This window comes from Humulus lupulus, chromosome 2 (assembly GCF_963169125.1).
Source record: "Humulus lupulus chromosome 2, drHumLupu1.1, whole genome shotgun sequence".
In the NCBI taxonomy this organism is placed as follows: domain Eukaryota; kingdom Viridiplantae; phylum Streptophyta; class Magnoliopsida; order Rosales; family Cannabaceae; genus Humulus; species Humulus lupulus.
In genome coordinates, this window is record NC_084794.1 from 172616712 (window position 1) to 172635152 (window position 18441).

General features: G+C 37.8%; 1 protein-coding gene and 1 long non-coding RNA gene across 2 annotated transcripts in view; both read left to right on the top strand.

The window, feature by feature from the left end:
- The first annotated feature begins 204 nt into the window (after positions 1-204).
- The window catches only part of LOC133818721 (uncharacterized), a 36956-nt gene continuing 18719 nt past the window's right edge, over positions 205-18441 (top strand). The window contains exons 1-2 of the mRNA XM_062251753.1: positions 205-1082; positions 17894-17949. Coding sequence (XP_062107737.1) covers positions 350-1082; positions 17894-17949 — 789 coding nt within the window. The 5' untranslated portion in view covers positions 205-349. The remainder of the gene's footprint in view (positions 1083-17893; positions 17950-18441) is intronic.
- Positions 2297-6393, top strand: LOC133818722 (uncharacterized). The gene is made up of 2 exons (XR_009886069.1): positions 2297-3369; positions 3685-6393. It is a non-coding gene; the product is annotated as an uncharacterized LOC133818722 (long non-coding RNA).

Genomic DNA, 18441 nt, shown 5'->3' on the forward strand with positions numbered 1-18441 from the left:
GATATGTAATATTTTATTTATGAAAATAAACTAAAAAAAAGAAAAAAAAGTTTTCTTATGAATAAGCTAATAAATAATTTTCGTTATTATATTATTATTATTTTAAAGATATTATTATTATTATTTTTTGTACTCTAGTTAAGATGAAGTGGAATCATTTCCATTCAACGTGGAATCTTACTCTCGATCAATTCATAGTATAATTTAAAAAAAAAGAATTCTTAGTATAATTATTTTGGATTTTTCTATGCTTCTTCTTCTTCATCGTTTTGAAACCTTTCTGTCCAAGATCTTCCATTGTCCTTGTTTTTGTGTTTTGGCAAAACTCTGAAACTGAATACATACATACATGACTTCCGCAAACGCACTGGCTTACTCTTCTCCGTTTCTTAGACTCCATTGCTCCATGCCCCGCCCTCCTAAGCGTTCGCGCCGAAAACCCAGAAGAACCTCCTTCTCTAATCCCTTAAAGCACTCCCCTTCTTCCTCCTCACCCTTATCCACCTTCTCCGCTTTTTCAGATGTCTCCGACGCCAAAATCCAGACTGTCATCGACCTCGACCAACTCTACTATTCCACCAAACTTAACCGTTTTATCGCAGCCGGCAAGGACGCTTACAGTGACTTACAGACCCTAATCACCTTCGACGACGACCGAAGGCTCGTCGTTTCGTGCCGCCGGTCCACGCTGCATTTCGCGGGGAGCATGGCCGTTTTGGGGTTCGTTGTCGTTTTGGGTTTTAAGGCCTTCTTGGGATTGTTGAAGTTGGTTTCCAGGAATAGATTTGGGTCCGGAAGGTATGCTCCCGTGGTTCGGAGGGATAGGAGTCTTGGTGGGAAAGAGGTTGTGGTTGGGACTGGGACAAGAGGAGACTTTGTTTCGAGGGAAAAGGGGTTTGGGGATCTGAGTAATCCGTTAGAGTCGGCCAAGGAGGATGTCATTGGTGGTCCCCAAAGGGTTCTGAAGAACTGGGCTCGGGTCGGTAATAGGTTGCCCAAATGGTGGCCAAAGTTGGAGCAACATCAGGTTTTAATGTTGGATCAGCAAGAGTACCAGAGGGAAGCCAACAGATTGGTTCGAGGTTCGTTTCATTTGTTAAAACTTTTAGAGATATTTTGTTATGGATAAATCTCTTAAACTCTTTCATTATTATTTTCTCTTTATATGGAAGAATATGCTAATAGATGTTGTAAAAAGACAACACACCTCAAAGTTTGCAAGTTCTATAAACCGAAAACTAAACAACCAACTGAACTAATAATGGAAATGAAAACACAAGCAATCAAATGCATAAGAAGTAAAGAATACAACCAGAATTATACTGGTTCGGTCAACAATAAGTTGGCCTACTCGAGTTTCCTCCAAAAGAGGTTCCACTATGATGATAATCTCTGTTACAGCCTAATGATTCAATAAGCCAAAAGCTTGACACAACACCTCTACAAGTGAACAACTCCAAGCAAGAACCGAGACCTCTTTTACAATACTAGTTCTTGAACTTTCTCGCTCAAGACTCTCAACTCTCTCTTGCTCCCTTACAAGTTCACTTAATGTGTTTCCCAAACTCACTCAATCGCGAAAACTAACACCAAAAAAGAACTGAACCGAGGCCTTCAAATAGAAGTAGTGGCAGCTAAAACATTTGTACAGAAATAACTACTTTAATGACAGCTGGTAGTTAAGTGGCATGATTCGATTAGTAAGGATTATTATACTACAATAGATACTTTAAATGAGGAAAGCCTTTTAGCAGTGTATAAGTTATATGAATGATGAGTACTGTCACAAGATTACTGTGTGAAGTTAATTATTCTACTAAAGTTGTGAAGTAATAACATTATCTAATGGTTTTAAGCTGAATTTAGGAATAGAGAATGAATAACAAGCAGCCCTATTGGTGTTTCGCATGTTGAACTAATAGAGGCTTCGAGCTTCATATAAATTTAGAGGTTCAGTGTAAGTTTATGAAAAAAGTTTTGAGTGTAAAAAACTATCAGTTTCTGTAGAAATATCATAAAAAATAGGACTAATTATTAGGCAGAAATATTGTAATTAATTCGGTATCATCACAGCTAAAGGATCTGAATTAATATCTTTTATTTTATGTGTATATTGCTTGATTCTAGGACTAATTAGTTGACCTAGGTAGCTGGTAGATTTTTTCTGATATGTACAGCTTAAAAGTTGATTGTATCTTTCATCCTACATATAGGATATTGTTTGTAAAGGAAAATATATCAATATACTCTTTTTTTACATGGTATCATAGCATCTTTTCTGAGACCTCTCCTTCTCTCAATTGTCTTCTTCCTGATCATTGAAAACTGACCATGGCCACCTCAACTGATCCCAAGACCATTGATGACAATTCTGCTATCTCTGAAATTTCCAAAATCTCCTCTGAACCTATTTCCCATCAATATGAACAACCTAATCTTCAAATCACCATTCATAAATTGAACGGTCAAAACTTCCTCCAATGGTCCTGATCTGTGACCTTGTATCTCACTGGTCGTGGTCATTTGGGCTATCTCACATGTGATGTGTTTGCACTAGCCTCCACTGATCCCTCCACCAAATGGACCTCCGAAAATTCCCTGATCATCTTCTGGCTTGTCAACTTTGTAGAAGTTGACATAGGCCGAACCTATCTGTTTCTCTCTACTGCGAAAGAAGTGTGGGATTCTGTCAAAGAAACTTTTTCTGACCTTGAAAATTCGGCTCAAGTTTTTGAACTCAAGACCAAACTTCAGGACCAAAAACAACAGGCTCTTTCTGTAACTCAATATTATAGTATTTTGTATAATCTTTGGCAAGAAATTGACCTGTTTTATGTTCCAAAGTGGAAGTGTTCTGATGATGCATCTTCCTACAAGAAAATGCTTGATCGAGAGAGACTATTTGATTTTTTGCATGGCTTGAACCGGGACCTAGATGAAGTTCGTGGTTGTCTCCTTGGAAAGTCTCCTCTTCCCTCGGTTCGTGAAGCCTTTGCTGAGGTCCGTCGTGAGGAAAGCCGCAAAACGGTAATGATGGGACCCCTTCAAACCATTGAAACAAATCATTCCGCCCTTGCTGCCCAGCGACCCAATCTCAATACTGATTTACGTGGGCCACAACGTGACCATCCCTGGTGTGATCATTGCAGTAAGATAGGCCATACAAAGGCTACTTGCTGCAAAATCTATGGTAAACTTGCGGATTGGAAGCCCGAAACAGAAATAATGTTGTTGGAAACAATTCTGATGGGCGCGCTCTTACTGCTGCACAAGCCTCGTCATTTCCTTTCACACCTGACCAGATTGCTCAACTCCATCAGCTCCTTAACACTGCTTCCGCATCTGATCTAAAGGCTTCCTCTGCCCCAGGTACTTCCGCTACACTTACTGTTCAAACCACCCCTTGGATTATTGACTCTGGCGCATCTGATCATGACTGGGCAATCACATTAGTTTATTACTTACAATCACTTACAATCCTTGCCTAGGTAACATTTAAATAAAAACAGCAGATGGTTCTGTTTCTACTTTGGCCGGTAAAGGATTTGTTTTTCTTTCTCCTACTCTTACACTTAAAAATGTCCTCCATGTGCCAAATTTGTCTTGCAATCTCCTTCCATTAGCAAACTTACCCTTGATCATGGCTGTCTTGCTAAATTTTCACCTATGTGTTGTGATTTTCAGGAAATGTCCTCGGGGAAGACGATTGGGAGTGCGTGGGAATGTAGGGGTTGTATTACTTTGAAGTTGATCTGCCACTTGCTCAAATTAATGAAAGTTTGCATTTTGGTTGTACTGTTTCTAGTGATTTTGATATTATGAGATGGCATTATCGTCTAGGACATCTTAGTTTTCCCTATCTAAAACATTTGTTTCCAAGTATGTTTCGAAATAAAAATTTCAGCATGTTTAAATGTGAAGTATGTCAATTTGCAAAGCATACTCGTATTGTGTTTCGCTTTCGCCCTTATAAAGCATCTCAACCATTTACTCTTATTCATAGTGACATGTGGGGGCCATCCCGTGTTACCAATCTTTCAAATACTTGTTGGTTCATCTCTTTCATAGATGATCATACACGCTTAACTTGAGTATTTCTTTTAAAAGAAAAATTTGATGTTGATGCCATTTTTAAAAAATTTCACTCCATGATTAAAAACCAATTTCAAGCTAATCTTCAAGTCTTTCACACAGATAATGGCACTGAATATTTTAATTCCATCTTAAAAGATTATTTTTCTCTCTAATGGCATAATCCACAAAAGTTCATGTGTCAGCACTCCTCAACAGAATGGGATAGCTGAACGGAAAAATCGGCATTTATTAGAGGTTGTTAGGGCTTTCATGTTTACTACTTTAGTCCCTAAATATTTTTGGGGGAAGCTATTTTAACAGCGGCTTATTTAATCAATAGAATGCTATCTCGTGTCTTACAATTACAACATCAAACTCCAATCTCGTTGCTTCTCAAAGTTTATCCTCAAACTCACCTTATATCTGAAATTCCACTCAGAACGTTTGGTTGTACCTCCTATGTTCATGTAGTAGGTTCGAATCATAGCAAGCTTGATCCTTGTTCTCATAAGTGTGTTTCTTGGTTATTCCTCCACAAAAAAAGGTTACAAATGTTATAATCCTATCACCTGACACAGGCATGTCTCTTTAGATGTTATATTTCATGAAAAACAATCATTTTATTCCAATACTTCGCTTCAGGGAGAGACTGATAGGGATGCTCAATGTTGGGATACTTGTCTACTAATGATAGGACCCGAGTTTGGTCCACTTTCTGATCATTCTGATTCGATTTCTGATCCTATTTCTGCCATAAACTCTGAAACTATCAGACCTGAAATGGAAAACGAAGGCCAAAGGAATTTAGACAAAGAGTTGCTGGTTTATACTCGGCGACGGGGCAAAACTCAAGTAATACAGCCAGCTAAAGACCCTGCATCTCATGAATCTGAACCAGCGACAAATCCTACTGTAAGTAACTCTTTGAACCCCATCTCACTAGATTCTAATCCTAATCTTGAGTATCCTAGTGTGATAGAATCAGATCTGCCCAATGCAAAAAGAAAGGGAGTTAGGAGCCGTACTCTACATCCTATATCTAAATATGTGTGCTACAACAGACTCAAATCAAAGTTCAAAGCCTTTGCTGCCAAAATCGAGGAAGTAATTATTCCAAGGAATATTGAGGAAGCTCTTTCGGTTTCTGAATGGAAGAAAGCAGTTGATGAAGAAATGGGAGCACTGGAAAAAAATACAACCTGGAAAATTGTTGTCTAGTCGAAGAACCACCATGTGGTAGGATGCAAATGGGTTTTTTCGGTAAAATACAAAGCTGATGGCACTGTAGATCGATACAAGACAAGGCTGGTGGCAAAGGGGTTTACTCAAACATATGACTACACAGAAACTTTCACACCAGTAGCAAAACTGAATACAGTAAGAATCCTATTATCAGTAGCTGCCAATCTCGACTGACCATTACAACAACTTGACATAAAGAACGCCTTCTTGAATGGAAATTTGGAAGAGGAGGTGTATATGAAAATCCCGCCAGGTTTTGAAGGAAGATATGGAAAAGAAAATGTCACTTAAAGAAATCTCTCTATGGCTTGAAGCAATCACCATGTGCATGGTTTGAGCGGTTCAATCAAGTGATTAAGAAGCATGGGTGCAAACAAGGTTAATCAGATCATACATTATTTCTCAAACATTCAAAAGATGGTAAGATTGTACTTCTTATTGTCTGTGGGTGACATGATTCTATCTGGGAATGATCTGAATGAGATGGAGAACCTTAAAAAATTGCTAGCTCAAGAATTTGAAGTAAAAGATCTAGGTCAAATGAGATACTTTCTAGGTATGGAGATTGCAAGAACCAAACAAGGGATTTCAGTCTCTCAACGTAAATATGTTATTGATTTACTCAAAGAAACAGGAATGCTTGGGTGTAAACCAGTTGCAACACCAGTGGAACCCAAAGGAAAGTACAAACAGGTGATAACAGAGAAACCGGTGGACAAAGGGATGTACCAACGACTGGTGGGAAAATTGATATATTTATCCCATACAAGACCTGATATTGGCTTTGCAGTAAGCTTGGTTAGTCAGTATATGCACAGTCCTTTAGAAGAACACTTGGATGCAGTCTACAGGATATTAAGATATCTGAAATAGACACCAGGAAAGGGTCTATTGTTCAGAAAGAATGAAGAGAGGAGTGTAGAAGCCTTTATAGATGCTGGTTGGGCAGCTTCAATTGAGGACAGAAGGTCTACTTCTGGATATTGTTCTAAGGTATGGGGGAACCTGGTTACTTGGACGAGCAAAAAGCAACATGTTGTTGCAAGAAGCAGTGCGAAAGTTGAGCTTAGAGCTCTTGCTCAAGGAGTATGCGAGTTGATCTGGATTAAACGTGTTCTTGAAGAATTACAACTTCAAAGGACAAACCCTCTGAAACTATACAGTGACAACAAATCAGCAATCAATATAGAACATAATCCAGTTCACCATGATAGGACCAAGCACGTGGAGGTGAATCATCACTTCATAAAAGAAAAAATAGAAGAAAAAGAACTGTGTTATTTATGTGCCAAGCAAAAAACAAGCTGCTGATTTGCTAACTAAATATTTATCAAAGGAAAGTTTTGATGAACAAGTGTGCAAGCTGGGCATGTGGGATCTGTATGCTCCAGCTTAATGGAGGGTGTAGAAATATCATAAAAAATAGGACTAATTATTAGGTAGAAATATTGTAATTAATTTCGGTATCATCACAGCTAAAGGATCTAAATTAATATCTTTTATTTTATGTGTATATTGCTTGATTCTAGGACTAATTAGTTGACCTAGGTAGCTGTCAGATTTATTCTGATTTGTACAGCTTAAAAGCTGATTGTATCTTTCATCCTATATATAGGATATTGTTTGTAAAGGAAAATATATCAATATACTCTTTTTTCTACAGTTTCCTTGTTTAAGGTTGTCCAGAAAAGTTAGGGAAAATGCATTTAAAGTGTTTAGGGGTAAAATAAGGGGTTTAATCCCTCCTCCCTACTCTCTCTCTCTTAATTTCTCACTTTCTTTACTATCACCGGGAAGGGTTTGTTGTAACATTCCAAAAAATTAATCTTACATGAATATGTACCTTGAACATGGAAACAAACAGAATATGATCAAATCAATATAAATATGTTAACAGTCAGAAAATAATGTCAATACGTTACAAATGGATGTTTCCGTTTTCTAAAGTCTATAGGAATTCTCTTTTATTGTATTTATGTTGTATTAAAGATAGTTTAATGTGTAAATCTGTATGTAAGCCTAAGTTCTAGTTTGTAAAATACACAGAAATAAAAACATACTTTTCTCTCCCATTTTTATATGGTATCAGAGTCGTATGGTTCTTTTTTTTCTTTCTATCCTCTCTGATCGACTCCAGGAGGTTGTCGCAACTTCCGGCGTCTTCATCAGCGACATCTTCGGTGCTCCAGGTGGCTTTTGCAACTTCCGGCGTCTTCATCAGCAACATCTTCGGTGCTCCAGGCGGTTCTGCAACTTCCGGCGTCATCTTCGGCGACATCTCCGGCGCTCCAGGCGGTCTGCAACTCCAGGGGCAATCTCTGTCGAGCCCTTCTCGACAATCTCAGTCTTATATTCACTCTCACATATTCAGCCAACCTTTCCTTATTGACGCCTCTCACATCTCCTTGCCATGAAACAATTTTTTATTTGATACATCCCCACTTGTTAGCCTACCCTAGCCACGTGTCATCATGTCAAGAAGTGATGAAATTTCTTCTCAAACTAGTGGGCCTAACTCAAATCCAGCCCAAACTCAGGCCCAAAGTCAGTCCTTTGGCTCCATTTATAGTCATGATACCGGCTCTCTCCACATTACAACCCACAAACTTGATGGTAGAAACTATTTACAGTGGGCACAGTCAGTAAAGTTAGTCATTTGTGGACGTGGAAAACTCGGATATCTCACCGGTGACCTTCCTGCCCCTCCATTGACTGACTCAACCTACAAGGTATGGCAGGCTGAGAATTCTATTGTATTTGCATGGCTTATTAATTCAATGGATCCAAAGATTAGTCGCAGGTATTTATTTTTTAAAACTGTTAAGGAAGTATGGGATGCTGCAAAAAAGATGTACTCTGATCTTGGGAATGCCTCTCATATTTTTGAAATTCGTACCAAACTCAAAGAAATCAAGCAAGGTAATCACACTGTTACCCAATATTTTTCAGACTTACAAGACCTGTGGCAGGAACTCGATTTGTATCTGGATACCACTCCTTTGTGTGCTACCTGCACCACTCTTCAGCGCCAACAATTAGAAAAAGAGCGGGTCTTTGAATTTCTTACTGGGTTGAACAGTAATCTTGATGAAGTTCGGGGTCGTTTGGTGAGTCGTTCTCCATTTCCTGACAATGAAGAAGCTTTCTCTGAGGTCAGACGTGAAGAAGCACGTCGTCGCGTCATGCTCACTACTCAAGAATTATCGCCCGTAGAGAGTTCAGCTCTTGTCTCAAAATCTGGTCCACCACCGTTTGGCAGATCAAATCCTGATCCTCGACCTAATTGCAAGGGTGATCGACCTTGGTGTGATCACTGTCAACGTCATGGTCACACTCGCTCCACTTGTTGGGAAATTCATGGTAAACCACCAAATTGGACTCCCCGTCGCAAAATGACAGAAAGGCCTACCAAACCCAGTCTGAGAATAGCACTACTCAAAGCGGTACTGCTGCCCTTTCATTCAGTAAGGAACAACTTGAACATTTATACACACTCCTTGGTCAATCCTCCATAAAACCCAAATCTGGTCCCGAGTCTCATAGTGCTTCTGTTGCACACTCTGGTAATTTCTCTTCCGCTTCCCATACACCATGGATCATCGATTCAGGGGCGACTGATCACAAGACAGGTTTACTTCATTTGTTTGATTCTTATAGTCCCTGCTCTACTGCCTCTAGTGTTAAGATTGCAGATGGTACTCACTCACCTATTGCAGGCATTGGCACCATAAAATTGTCTACTGATTTATTTCTTAAATTAGTTCTCTTTGTTCCTTCCTTAAAATGCAACTTAATCTCTGTTCAAAAATTAACCTCTGATAATTACTGTCTTGCTAAATTTATGTCTGATTCTTGTCAATTTCAGGATCTATCATCGGGGAGGACGATTGGCAGTGCTAGGATTCGTGACGACCTTTATTTCTTTCAGTACCCGAACAAAGAGTTGCCTCACCTGCACTGTTTAACTTCAAGTTCTATTTCTAATTCATCTTTTGATGCAACTTCTCAAAAAATTATGTTGTGGCATTGTCGACTTGGACATCCAAGTTTTTTATATTTAAGACATTTGTTTCTTTCTTTGTTTTTAAATAAAAATGTTGTGGATTTTCAATGTGATATTTGCCAACTTGCTAAACATACTCGTGTTTCATTTCCTCACAAACTGTATACACCCTCTAGTCCTTTCTCTCTTATTCATAGTGACGTATGGGGACCATCCAAGGTCACGACTTCTTCTGGTAAACGTTGGTTTATTACATTCATTGATGACCATACACGAATTACTTGGGTGTACCTTCTTAGGCACAAATCCGAAACCTGTCAGGTATTCCAAAACTTCCACAAAATGATCCAAACACATCTATTTGGACACTTCGTACCGATAACGGTACTGAATACTTCAATACCACTCTTGGTCCCTACCTTCTACAAAATGGGATTGTTCACCAGAGCTCGTGTGTAGATACTCCGCAGCAGAATGGAGTAGCCGAAAGGAAAAATCGTCACCTCTTAGAAGTAGTCCGTGCTATCATGTTCAACATGAATGTTCCAAAATATCTTTGGGGCGATGCTGTACTCACTGCTACTTATCTAATCAATCGCCTTCCCAGTCGGCCTCTTCAATTTAAGACACCATATTCTATTCTTCAGTTTCTTTATCCTCACATTTCCACAAATACTCTGCCAGTAAAAGTCTTTGGGTGCACCACCTTTGTCCATGTGCACTCCCAACACCAGAGTAGACTTGATCCTAAAGCCATAAAAACAGTTTTCCTAGGATATTCTCCTACACAGAAAAGCTATCGCTGTTACTGCCCCCTCACCAAAAAAATCTACATCTCCCGCGATGTAACTTTTTTCGAAAATACTCCATACTTCACTCCCACTCCGCTTCAGGGGGAGCATATTCATCACAAGCAAGAAGTTCAGTGGTCGTGGGATTTAGAATTACCCCTAGACGTGTCCTTTCCTCCAGTGAATGAAATCATTCCCGAACCAGAAAATCTTCCACCTTCTCATGACTCTCAAAATCAAAACATGCAGAAAGAAATTCGGGTGTATACCAGAAGAGAAAGAAATAAACAAGTGACGAATTCTCATCACAGTCAAGAGGCCGATCCAGTGATAGAACCACCTCAGTTAAAAGATTCAGGTACTCTACCCTCAAACACTCAATCAGATCTAGATATTCCTATTGCTTTAAGAAAAGGAAGTAGATCTTGCACCCAACACCCTATTTCAAAATTCATCTCTTATGCAAAATTATCATCTCCATTTAAAGCTTTTACCACTAGTCTATCAGATGTTGTGATTCCCAGAAATATCAATGAAGCTCTTGGTACTCCTCAATGGAAGACAGCAGTTCTCGAAGAGATGAAAGCACTTGAGCAGAATGGTACTTGGCGATTAATGGAGTTACCACCAAATAAGAAAGTAATAGGGTGCAAGTGGGTGTTCACAGTCAAATATAATGCAAATGGATCTATTGAAAGGTACAAAGCTCGGTTAGTTGCCAAGGGTTTTACTCAAACCTACGGAATTGACTAAACTGAAACATTCGCTCCGGTCGCCAAACTCAATACCATCAGAGTATTGCTCTCGCTTGCAGTCAACTTAAATTGGGAATTACATCAACTTGATGTAAAAAATGCATTCTTAAATGGTGAGCTGGAAGAAGAAGTGTACATGAGTCAGCCTCCGGGTTTTGAAGAATCTCCCAATTTAACCAAAGTTTGCAAGCTAAACAAATCGCTCTACGGTCTAAAACAATCTCCTCGAGCATGGTTCAATTGGTTCTTGAAAGTTATCAAGGGACTTGGATACATACAAGGTCAGACTGACCATACTCTCTTCATCAAACATTTAGAAAGAGGGAAAATGTCAGTTCTGATTGTATATGTTGATGATATTATTGTCACTGGCAACCATACTGAAGAGGTGATTCAGATTAAAGAAATGTTGGCAAAGGAGTTCGAAGTCAAGGATCTCGGTGAACTCAGATATTTTCTGGGAATGGAATTTGCTAGAAGCAAAAAGGGAGAAAATACACTCTTGATCTCTTGAATGAGACAGGAATGCTAGGCAGTAAACCTAGCAAAACTCCAATCGAGCTCGGAGACAAGAGGAAAATGTGAAAATGTTTGAAGGAAACCCAGTTGACAAAGAAAGGTACCAGCAACTAGTAGGAAAGCTTATCTACCTCTCTCATACCAGACCAGATATTGCCTTTGCAGTAAGTCTGGTCAGTCAATACATGCATGATCCATGTCAAGGACATCTTAATGCGGTATATAGAATTCTGAGGTATTTAAAGCAAACACCAGGAAAAGGTCTTTTCTTCAAAAAGACTACTGAAAGAAAAGTTGAAGTATTCATGGATGCAGACTGGGCTGGGTCAGTTGATGATAGAAAATCTACATCTGGATATTGTACAATTGTACGGGGCAATGTGGTAACATGGCGAAGTAAAAAGCAAATAGTGGTTGCAAGAAGCAGTGCCAAAGCAGAGTATAGAGCCATGGCCCACGGAATATGTGAAGCGATATGGATTAGACGCCTGTTAAGAGAACTAAAGATTGAATATGAAGCTCCCATTCAGCTTTACTGTGATAATCAATCTACCATCAGTATTGCACGCAACCCTATACATCATGACAGAACTAAACACGTGGAAGTAGATCGTCACTTATCAAAGAGAAGATTGATGGGGGAATTGTCAACATCAAATATGTTCATACAGATCAATAGTTGGCTGATATTCTCACAAAGGGGTTATCCGAGCGAGTATTTGAGTTCCTAGTAAACAAGCTTGGACTCATCAATATCTATGGTCCAGCTTGAGGGGGAGTGTTAACAGTCAGAAAATAATGTCAATACGTTACAAATGGATGTTTCCGTTTCCTAAAGTCTATAAGAATTCTCTTTTATTGTATTTATGTTGTATTAAAGATAGTTTAATGTGTAAATCTGTATATAAGCCTAAGTTCTAGTTTGTAAAATACACAGAAATAAAAACATACTTTTCTCTCCCATTTTTATAAAATATGTTTTTTCTTTTGTATACATATGAATTAGGAGAAAATCTGAAAGTGTTTATTATTGAAAGAACCAAAATGAATATCGTTCAGTACAAACAAATAAGGGCTGAGCTTGTTATATATAAGAGCTTTGTACAAAACTCGTAACAGAATAGTGAGAAACTTACTAATTATGTAACCACCTAAACAAACTAAAATACATGACTTTAATACTCCCCTCAAGATGAATTGTATAAGTTTTGAACATTCACCTTGGATAACAGTTTGTTGAAGTGAGCTGGAAAGAGAGGTTTTGTGAGTAAGTCAGCAAGGTTGAGTTTAGAGGAAACATGGATGAGCTTTAGGAGGCCAGCTTGTATTTTTTCTCTAACAATGTGATAATTAATGTCAACATGTTTGATTCTTTCATGGAAAATTGGGTTTTCTGATATGTGGATGGCTGCATTATTATCACCATATAAGATGGTAGGGAGCTGGTGTTGAATGCCGAAGTCTTTGAGAAGGGCAGTGATCAAGTAATCTCACATGTTGCATTGGCTATTGCTCTATAGTCGGCTTCAGCAAGGATCTTGAGACAATGGATTGCTTTTTGGACTTCCATGAGATGAGAGACTGACCAAGGAAGACACAATAACCAGAGACAGATTTTCTAGTATCAATACATGTTCCCCAATCAGCGTCTGAAATTGTTTTTGAGTGGAAGACTTTCAGCAGTAAAATTGGACTCGACATATGCATTGAGATGAGGAGAAGAAGAGTCCTTGGCCTGGTGTCCCTTTAAGATATTGGAGGATGTGACGAGTAGCTTGAAGATGAGGTAGGCGAGGAGTGGCCATATATTGACTAAGTTTGTTGACAGCAAAAGATATTTCAGGTCGTGTGATAGTCAAATATATGAGCTTCCCTATGATGCTTCTGTATGTGGTAGGATCAGAAAGTATATCACCTTCATCTTTGCTAAGCTTGTTATTAGGCTCCACAGGTGGTGATGAAGTTTTAGCTCCTAAAAATCCGGTATCATTTAGAAGTTGTAAAGTGAAAGGTCGTTGGGACACAGAGATGCCCTTAGGAGACCGAGCAACCTCTAACCCAAGAAAAATTCTTAAAGGACCAAGATCCTTTAATTGAAATATAGAGTTAAGGTGCTTTGTAAATTGGGCAGCAGCTGCATCATTGTTAGTAGCTATTAAAATGTCATCAACATAGATTAAAATAGCAATAAACACATCCAAATTATTTCTAATGAATAGAGAATGATCAGATGGAGACTGTTTAAAACCATTTTGAAGTAAAGTGTTGCTAAGCTTAGCATACCATTGTCGAGAGGCTTGCTTTAAGCCATAAAGATTTTTATTAAGTTTGCAAACAACATCTTTAGGAATCTCCCCCTTAGGTTGAAAACCTTTTGGAATTTTCATATAAACATTCTCATGTATATCTAATTGATGCAATGACCATTGTATAATGGCAGTAAGAGCTAGTAATAATTTTAATGTATTGAATTTGGCCACTGGGGCAAAGGTGTCAATGTAATCAACACCTTGCTGTTGAGTGTACCCTATGGTAATTAACCTTGCTTTGTAACGTTCTATGGCACCATTAGATTTGTATTTGATTTTGTAGATCCATTTGTTGCCAATTGTGTGTTGTCCAGGAGGTAAGGAAACAATTTGCCATGTGTTATTTTGATCAAGAGCTTGGATTTCAGCTTGCATGGCTTCTTGCCATTCTTTTATTTGGCTTGCCTGCTTAAAGCTTGTTGGCTCTGAAACACTATTGGCATTAAGGACAGCAGCTGTGAAAGGCTGAGAAATCTATCATAAGAAATATAATTTGTTAAAAGGTGAGCTGTAGAAGAAGAAACAATAGATAATGAACAATGATATTCATCCAAGTGTTTTGGCCGAATTTTAGGTCTCCCAGCTTTTGAAACATTAGGAGTTTCAGAGAGTGAATGTTCATTATTATGTGATGTTGCAGCTGGGCTTCCATTATTTGGTATGACTTCATGGTCATTGGTATGTTGTACACCTGTAATGATCGGTAAAGAAGTAGAAAAAATATCATCAATAGGAAAAGAAGAGTCATTAGTTTTGAGAGGAAAAACAACTTCATAAAACATAACATCTCTTGAGTGGAAAATTTGTTGAGTTTGAATATCTAATAATGTATATACTTTCATTCCATTTGGATAACCAATAAGAACACAAGCTCTAGATCTAGGGGAAAATTTATGTCTTTTGTTATCTAAAGTAGAAGCAAAAACAAGACAACCAAAAGCTTTTAGATGCTCATAATTGGGAAGTTTGTTATTAAGTAACTCAAAAGAAGTATTGTGTTTTAATAGATGTGAGGGTGTCCTATTGATGAGATATACAGCAGTGTTAACAACATAAGACCAATAAGGAAGTGAAATATGAGATTGAAAAAGTAAAGCTCTAGCCACATTGAGAATGTGTTGATGTTTTCTTTCTACTACAACATTTTGTTGTGGCCTATCAACACAAGAATGATAATGTTGAATGCCTTTTAAAGCATAATAATTTGACAAGTTAAATTTATTTGCATTGTCGGACCGAATGCCCTTTATATTAGTACTATATTGAGTTGAAATGAATGAAAAAAATTCAGGAATGATACTTTGCACATCTGATTTAGCTTTAAGTATACACTCAAATATAACGAGTATGATCAACTACTAGTTAAAAAATATCTTAAACCTTCAATGCTCATTATATGGGAAGGGCCCCAAATATCTATATGGATTAAGTCAAAAGGAGCAGAAGTTATATGATTAAAAGATGGAAAAGACAATCTTTTCTATTTTGCATAATGACAAGTAGAGCAGAATTTATCATGAGATGTATTTGTAGAAAAATATAGACTTTTATACATTGAGTTTGAAATCAACATAGATGGGTGTCCTATGCGAATATGCCAAGGATTAGAAGCAGTACAAGTATTGAAAAAAAGAAGAAGAATGAGAAACAAACTTGTCTTGTTCTATGAAGTATAGGTTGCCTATCTTCTTAGCAATCCCAATCTTTGAAATCTGGTGTTGTCCCTAAATATAATAATCATTTTTTGTAAAGTAAATAGGGTTAGATGAATGTTTAAGAAAGGCATTTATTGAGAAAATATTAAATGTAAATTCTGGTATGTGAAGAACATCTTGTGGAGTGATAATAGCTGTCAATTGAACAGAACCGACTTCGTGAACTTTAACTAAGTTACCATTAGGTAAAATAACAATGTTTGCAATAGGTTTATCTGTAAAGGATTTAAAAAAAGAAAGATTATGAAAAACATGATGTGTTGCACCAATCTTTAATCCACAGTGGGAGAAAAGTTAAAAGTGTTACCAGAAAAATTAGAAACCAGTGGCTGGTTGGTTTCGGATGGAGAGGGATTGTGCTTTAGTTGTTGGCAGAGTAAGGAAATGAGTTCTTGAGTTTTGTTGGAGTATTGGACAGGGGCGTTGTCAATTGTTGAAGTATCTGAAGAAGCCAAGCTTTGATTAATGGAAGGTTTGGGATGTTGTTCTTGCTTTTTCCTATCACCATAACCATGTTGTTCTTGCTTGTTCCTATCACCATAACCAGGTGGAAAACCATGGAGAAAGTAGCACTTTTCAACAAGATGACCCGGTTTGAGATAGTGTGAGCAAGTGGGTCTTGGCTTTTTGCTTCTCGGTGTATAGGTCTTTCAGTTTGAGGCAGTGGCAGCAGCCATAATGGAAGTTGATGGAGAGATAGTATATCCAAGACACTGCTGTCTTTCTTCTTGAACTACCATGGAAAAGACTTTTGCGAGAGGTGGTAAAGGATCATACAAGAGGATTTGAGCCTGAATAGCATTGTAAGATTCATTTAGACCAGTTAGGAATTGAAGAACTTGGTCTCTAGTGTAGTAATTTTGAGGATTCTCCATAGCTCCACATGTGCAGTCGCAAGTACAGGGAGTGTAGGGCTGGAGTTCATTCAGTTCATCCCAATAGGCTTTGAGCTGAGTGAAGTAAGTGTTAACGTTGCGATCTCCTTGCTTAATGCTGTGCGGAGAAGTTTGGAAATGAAATATCCTAGGTCCATTACCCTGGTTGAATCTTTCATGAAGATCATTCCACATATCAACAACCTTTTCTTGATACATGATGCTTGCACCAATCTCCTTGGACACCGATTGAAGTATCCATGCCATGACCATATTGTTACAAGTAATCCAAGAACTGAAATTAGGATGATCAGGAGAGGGGCAAGGTAACGTACTGTTAATGAATCTGATTTTGTTCTTTGCTCCAATGGAGATTGTTGCAGCAAGTTTCCAAGATTGGAAGTTCTCTTGGCCAGTCAAAGGTGAAGGAACAATGAGATATCCTGGATGATCACCCGTGCTCAAATGATAGGAATTCTTGGAGTTTTCTTGAGTAGATCAATCCGTGGTTGCAGTGGGGGCAAACTGAGTGGTGGTAAATTCGGTACCGCCATTGAAGTTGAAGATAGGAGCAAGGTGGAATCGAATGGGTTTGAGATCTAGAAGTGGGATCATGAGTTTGAGAACCAGAGAGTGGAACCTGATTTTGAGATCCAGAGATTGGAATCTGCGATTGAGTTTGAGATACAGAGATTGGGACCTGATTTTGTGCTTGAGATCCAGAGGTTGGGACCTGATTTTGTTGTTGAGGTCCATAGGCTCTTGTGCGCGCCATTGATGAGGACCAAGGGTTTGTGCGGAAGCTTTAGTTTGCTTCTGAAACCATATTAGGAGGAAATCTGAAAGTGTTTATTATTGAAAGAGCCAAAATGAATATCGTTCAGTACAAACAAATAAGGGCTGAGCCTCTTATATATAAGAGCTCTGTACAAAACTCGTAACAGAATAAGAGAGAAACTAACTAATTATGTAACCACATGAACAAACTAAAATACATGACTTTAATAAGGGGTTAATTCCTCCTCCCTACTCTCTCTTAATTTCTCACTTTCTTTACTTTCACCTGGAAGGGTTTGTTGTAACATTCCAAAAAAATAATCTTACATGAATATGTACCTTGAACAGGGAAACAAATAGAATATGATCAAATCAATATAAATATGTTTTTTCTTTTGTATACATGTGAATTATCAATTTTTTTTAACGTTGTATAATGTTCAATTTGGTGAATTATTTATAAAATGGTTTCCTATAATATATTTGCTGTCATAGAAAATAGTATTATGACTATCTTGATTGACATAAAATGTTATTTGAAGCATTGAGTTTGGGGATTTATCAGGCTGGTCTCTAGTGCTTTTTCTACCCCTTTTTTTCACTAGTTCTTCGTTAACTTGGTTTTGTTGGAAGTGGATTTATATATTCTCCCTTACAGTTGCACGTTACTGCATTTTTTTTTTAATCATTGTATATTAGCGAAATTTCTCAAACTAAGTGTTCCGCAAATTTCCCTGCCGTATTGTGTTTTGTAGGTAAAGTCTGACATCCATCACTTTTTGCAAAATTTTGATTTTGATCTTTAATTGGCAACTCATCCACTTGATTTCCAGCAATGACGGACAATAGACTGAGCGGAAAGGACATTGTGGAGCATGATATCATTCAAGTCAGTAATTTTAAAGCTAAAATTGTGTTTCATATTGTTTTGAGCTGATCTATTATTTCTGACACACGAATTAAGTAGAGAAAGAGATTCATGTGCAGTTTAATGTGGAGATTGATCATTTGACGAGTGGTTGTTTACTTTGTAGCATGACAGAGAGAAAGAGAGATGCATTTGTGGTTCTATGTAGCGAGATTGATTAGTCAATGAGTTGCTGTGTAGCATGTCTATTTATTTAGTTACGTTTGAAGAGTTGGACTGCATTAAATAAGAGTGGATGATTTTTATCATGGGGTTTTATTAAGAAATTTGAGGGGATAATTAAAAAATTAGTCTAAGATCCAACATCCAAACTAATCGCCATAGTATGGAATAACTTAATCCTATTAAAAAAATGAGATAATTTTATCCTATCCAATCCTTGATCTTCATGAATTTCAATAGTAAAAAAAAATTATGACTTTGCATCTAACTTGTTTTCTTCTAATTTTGGTG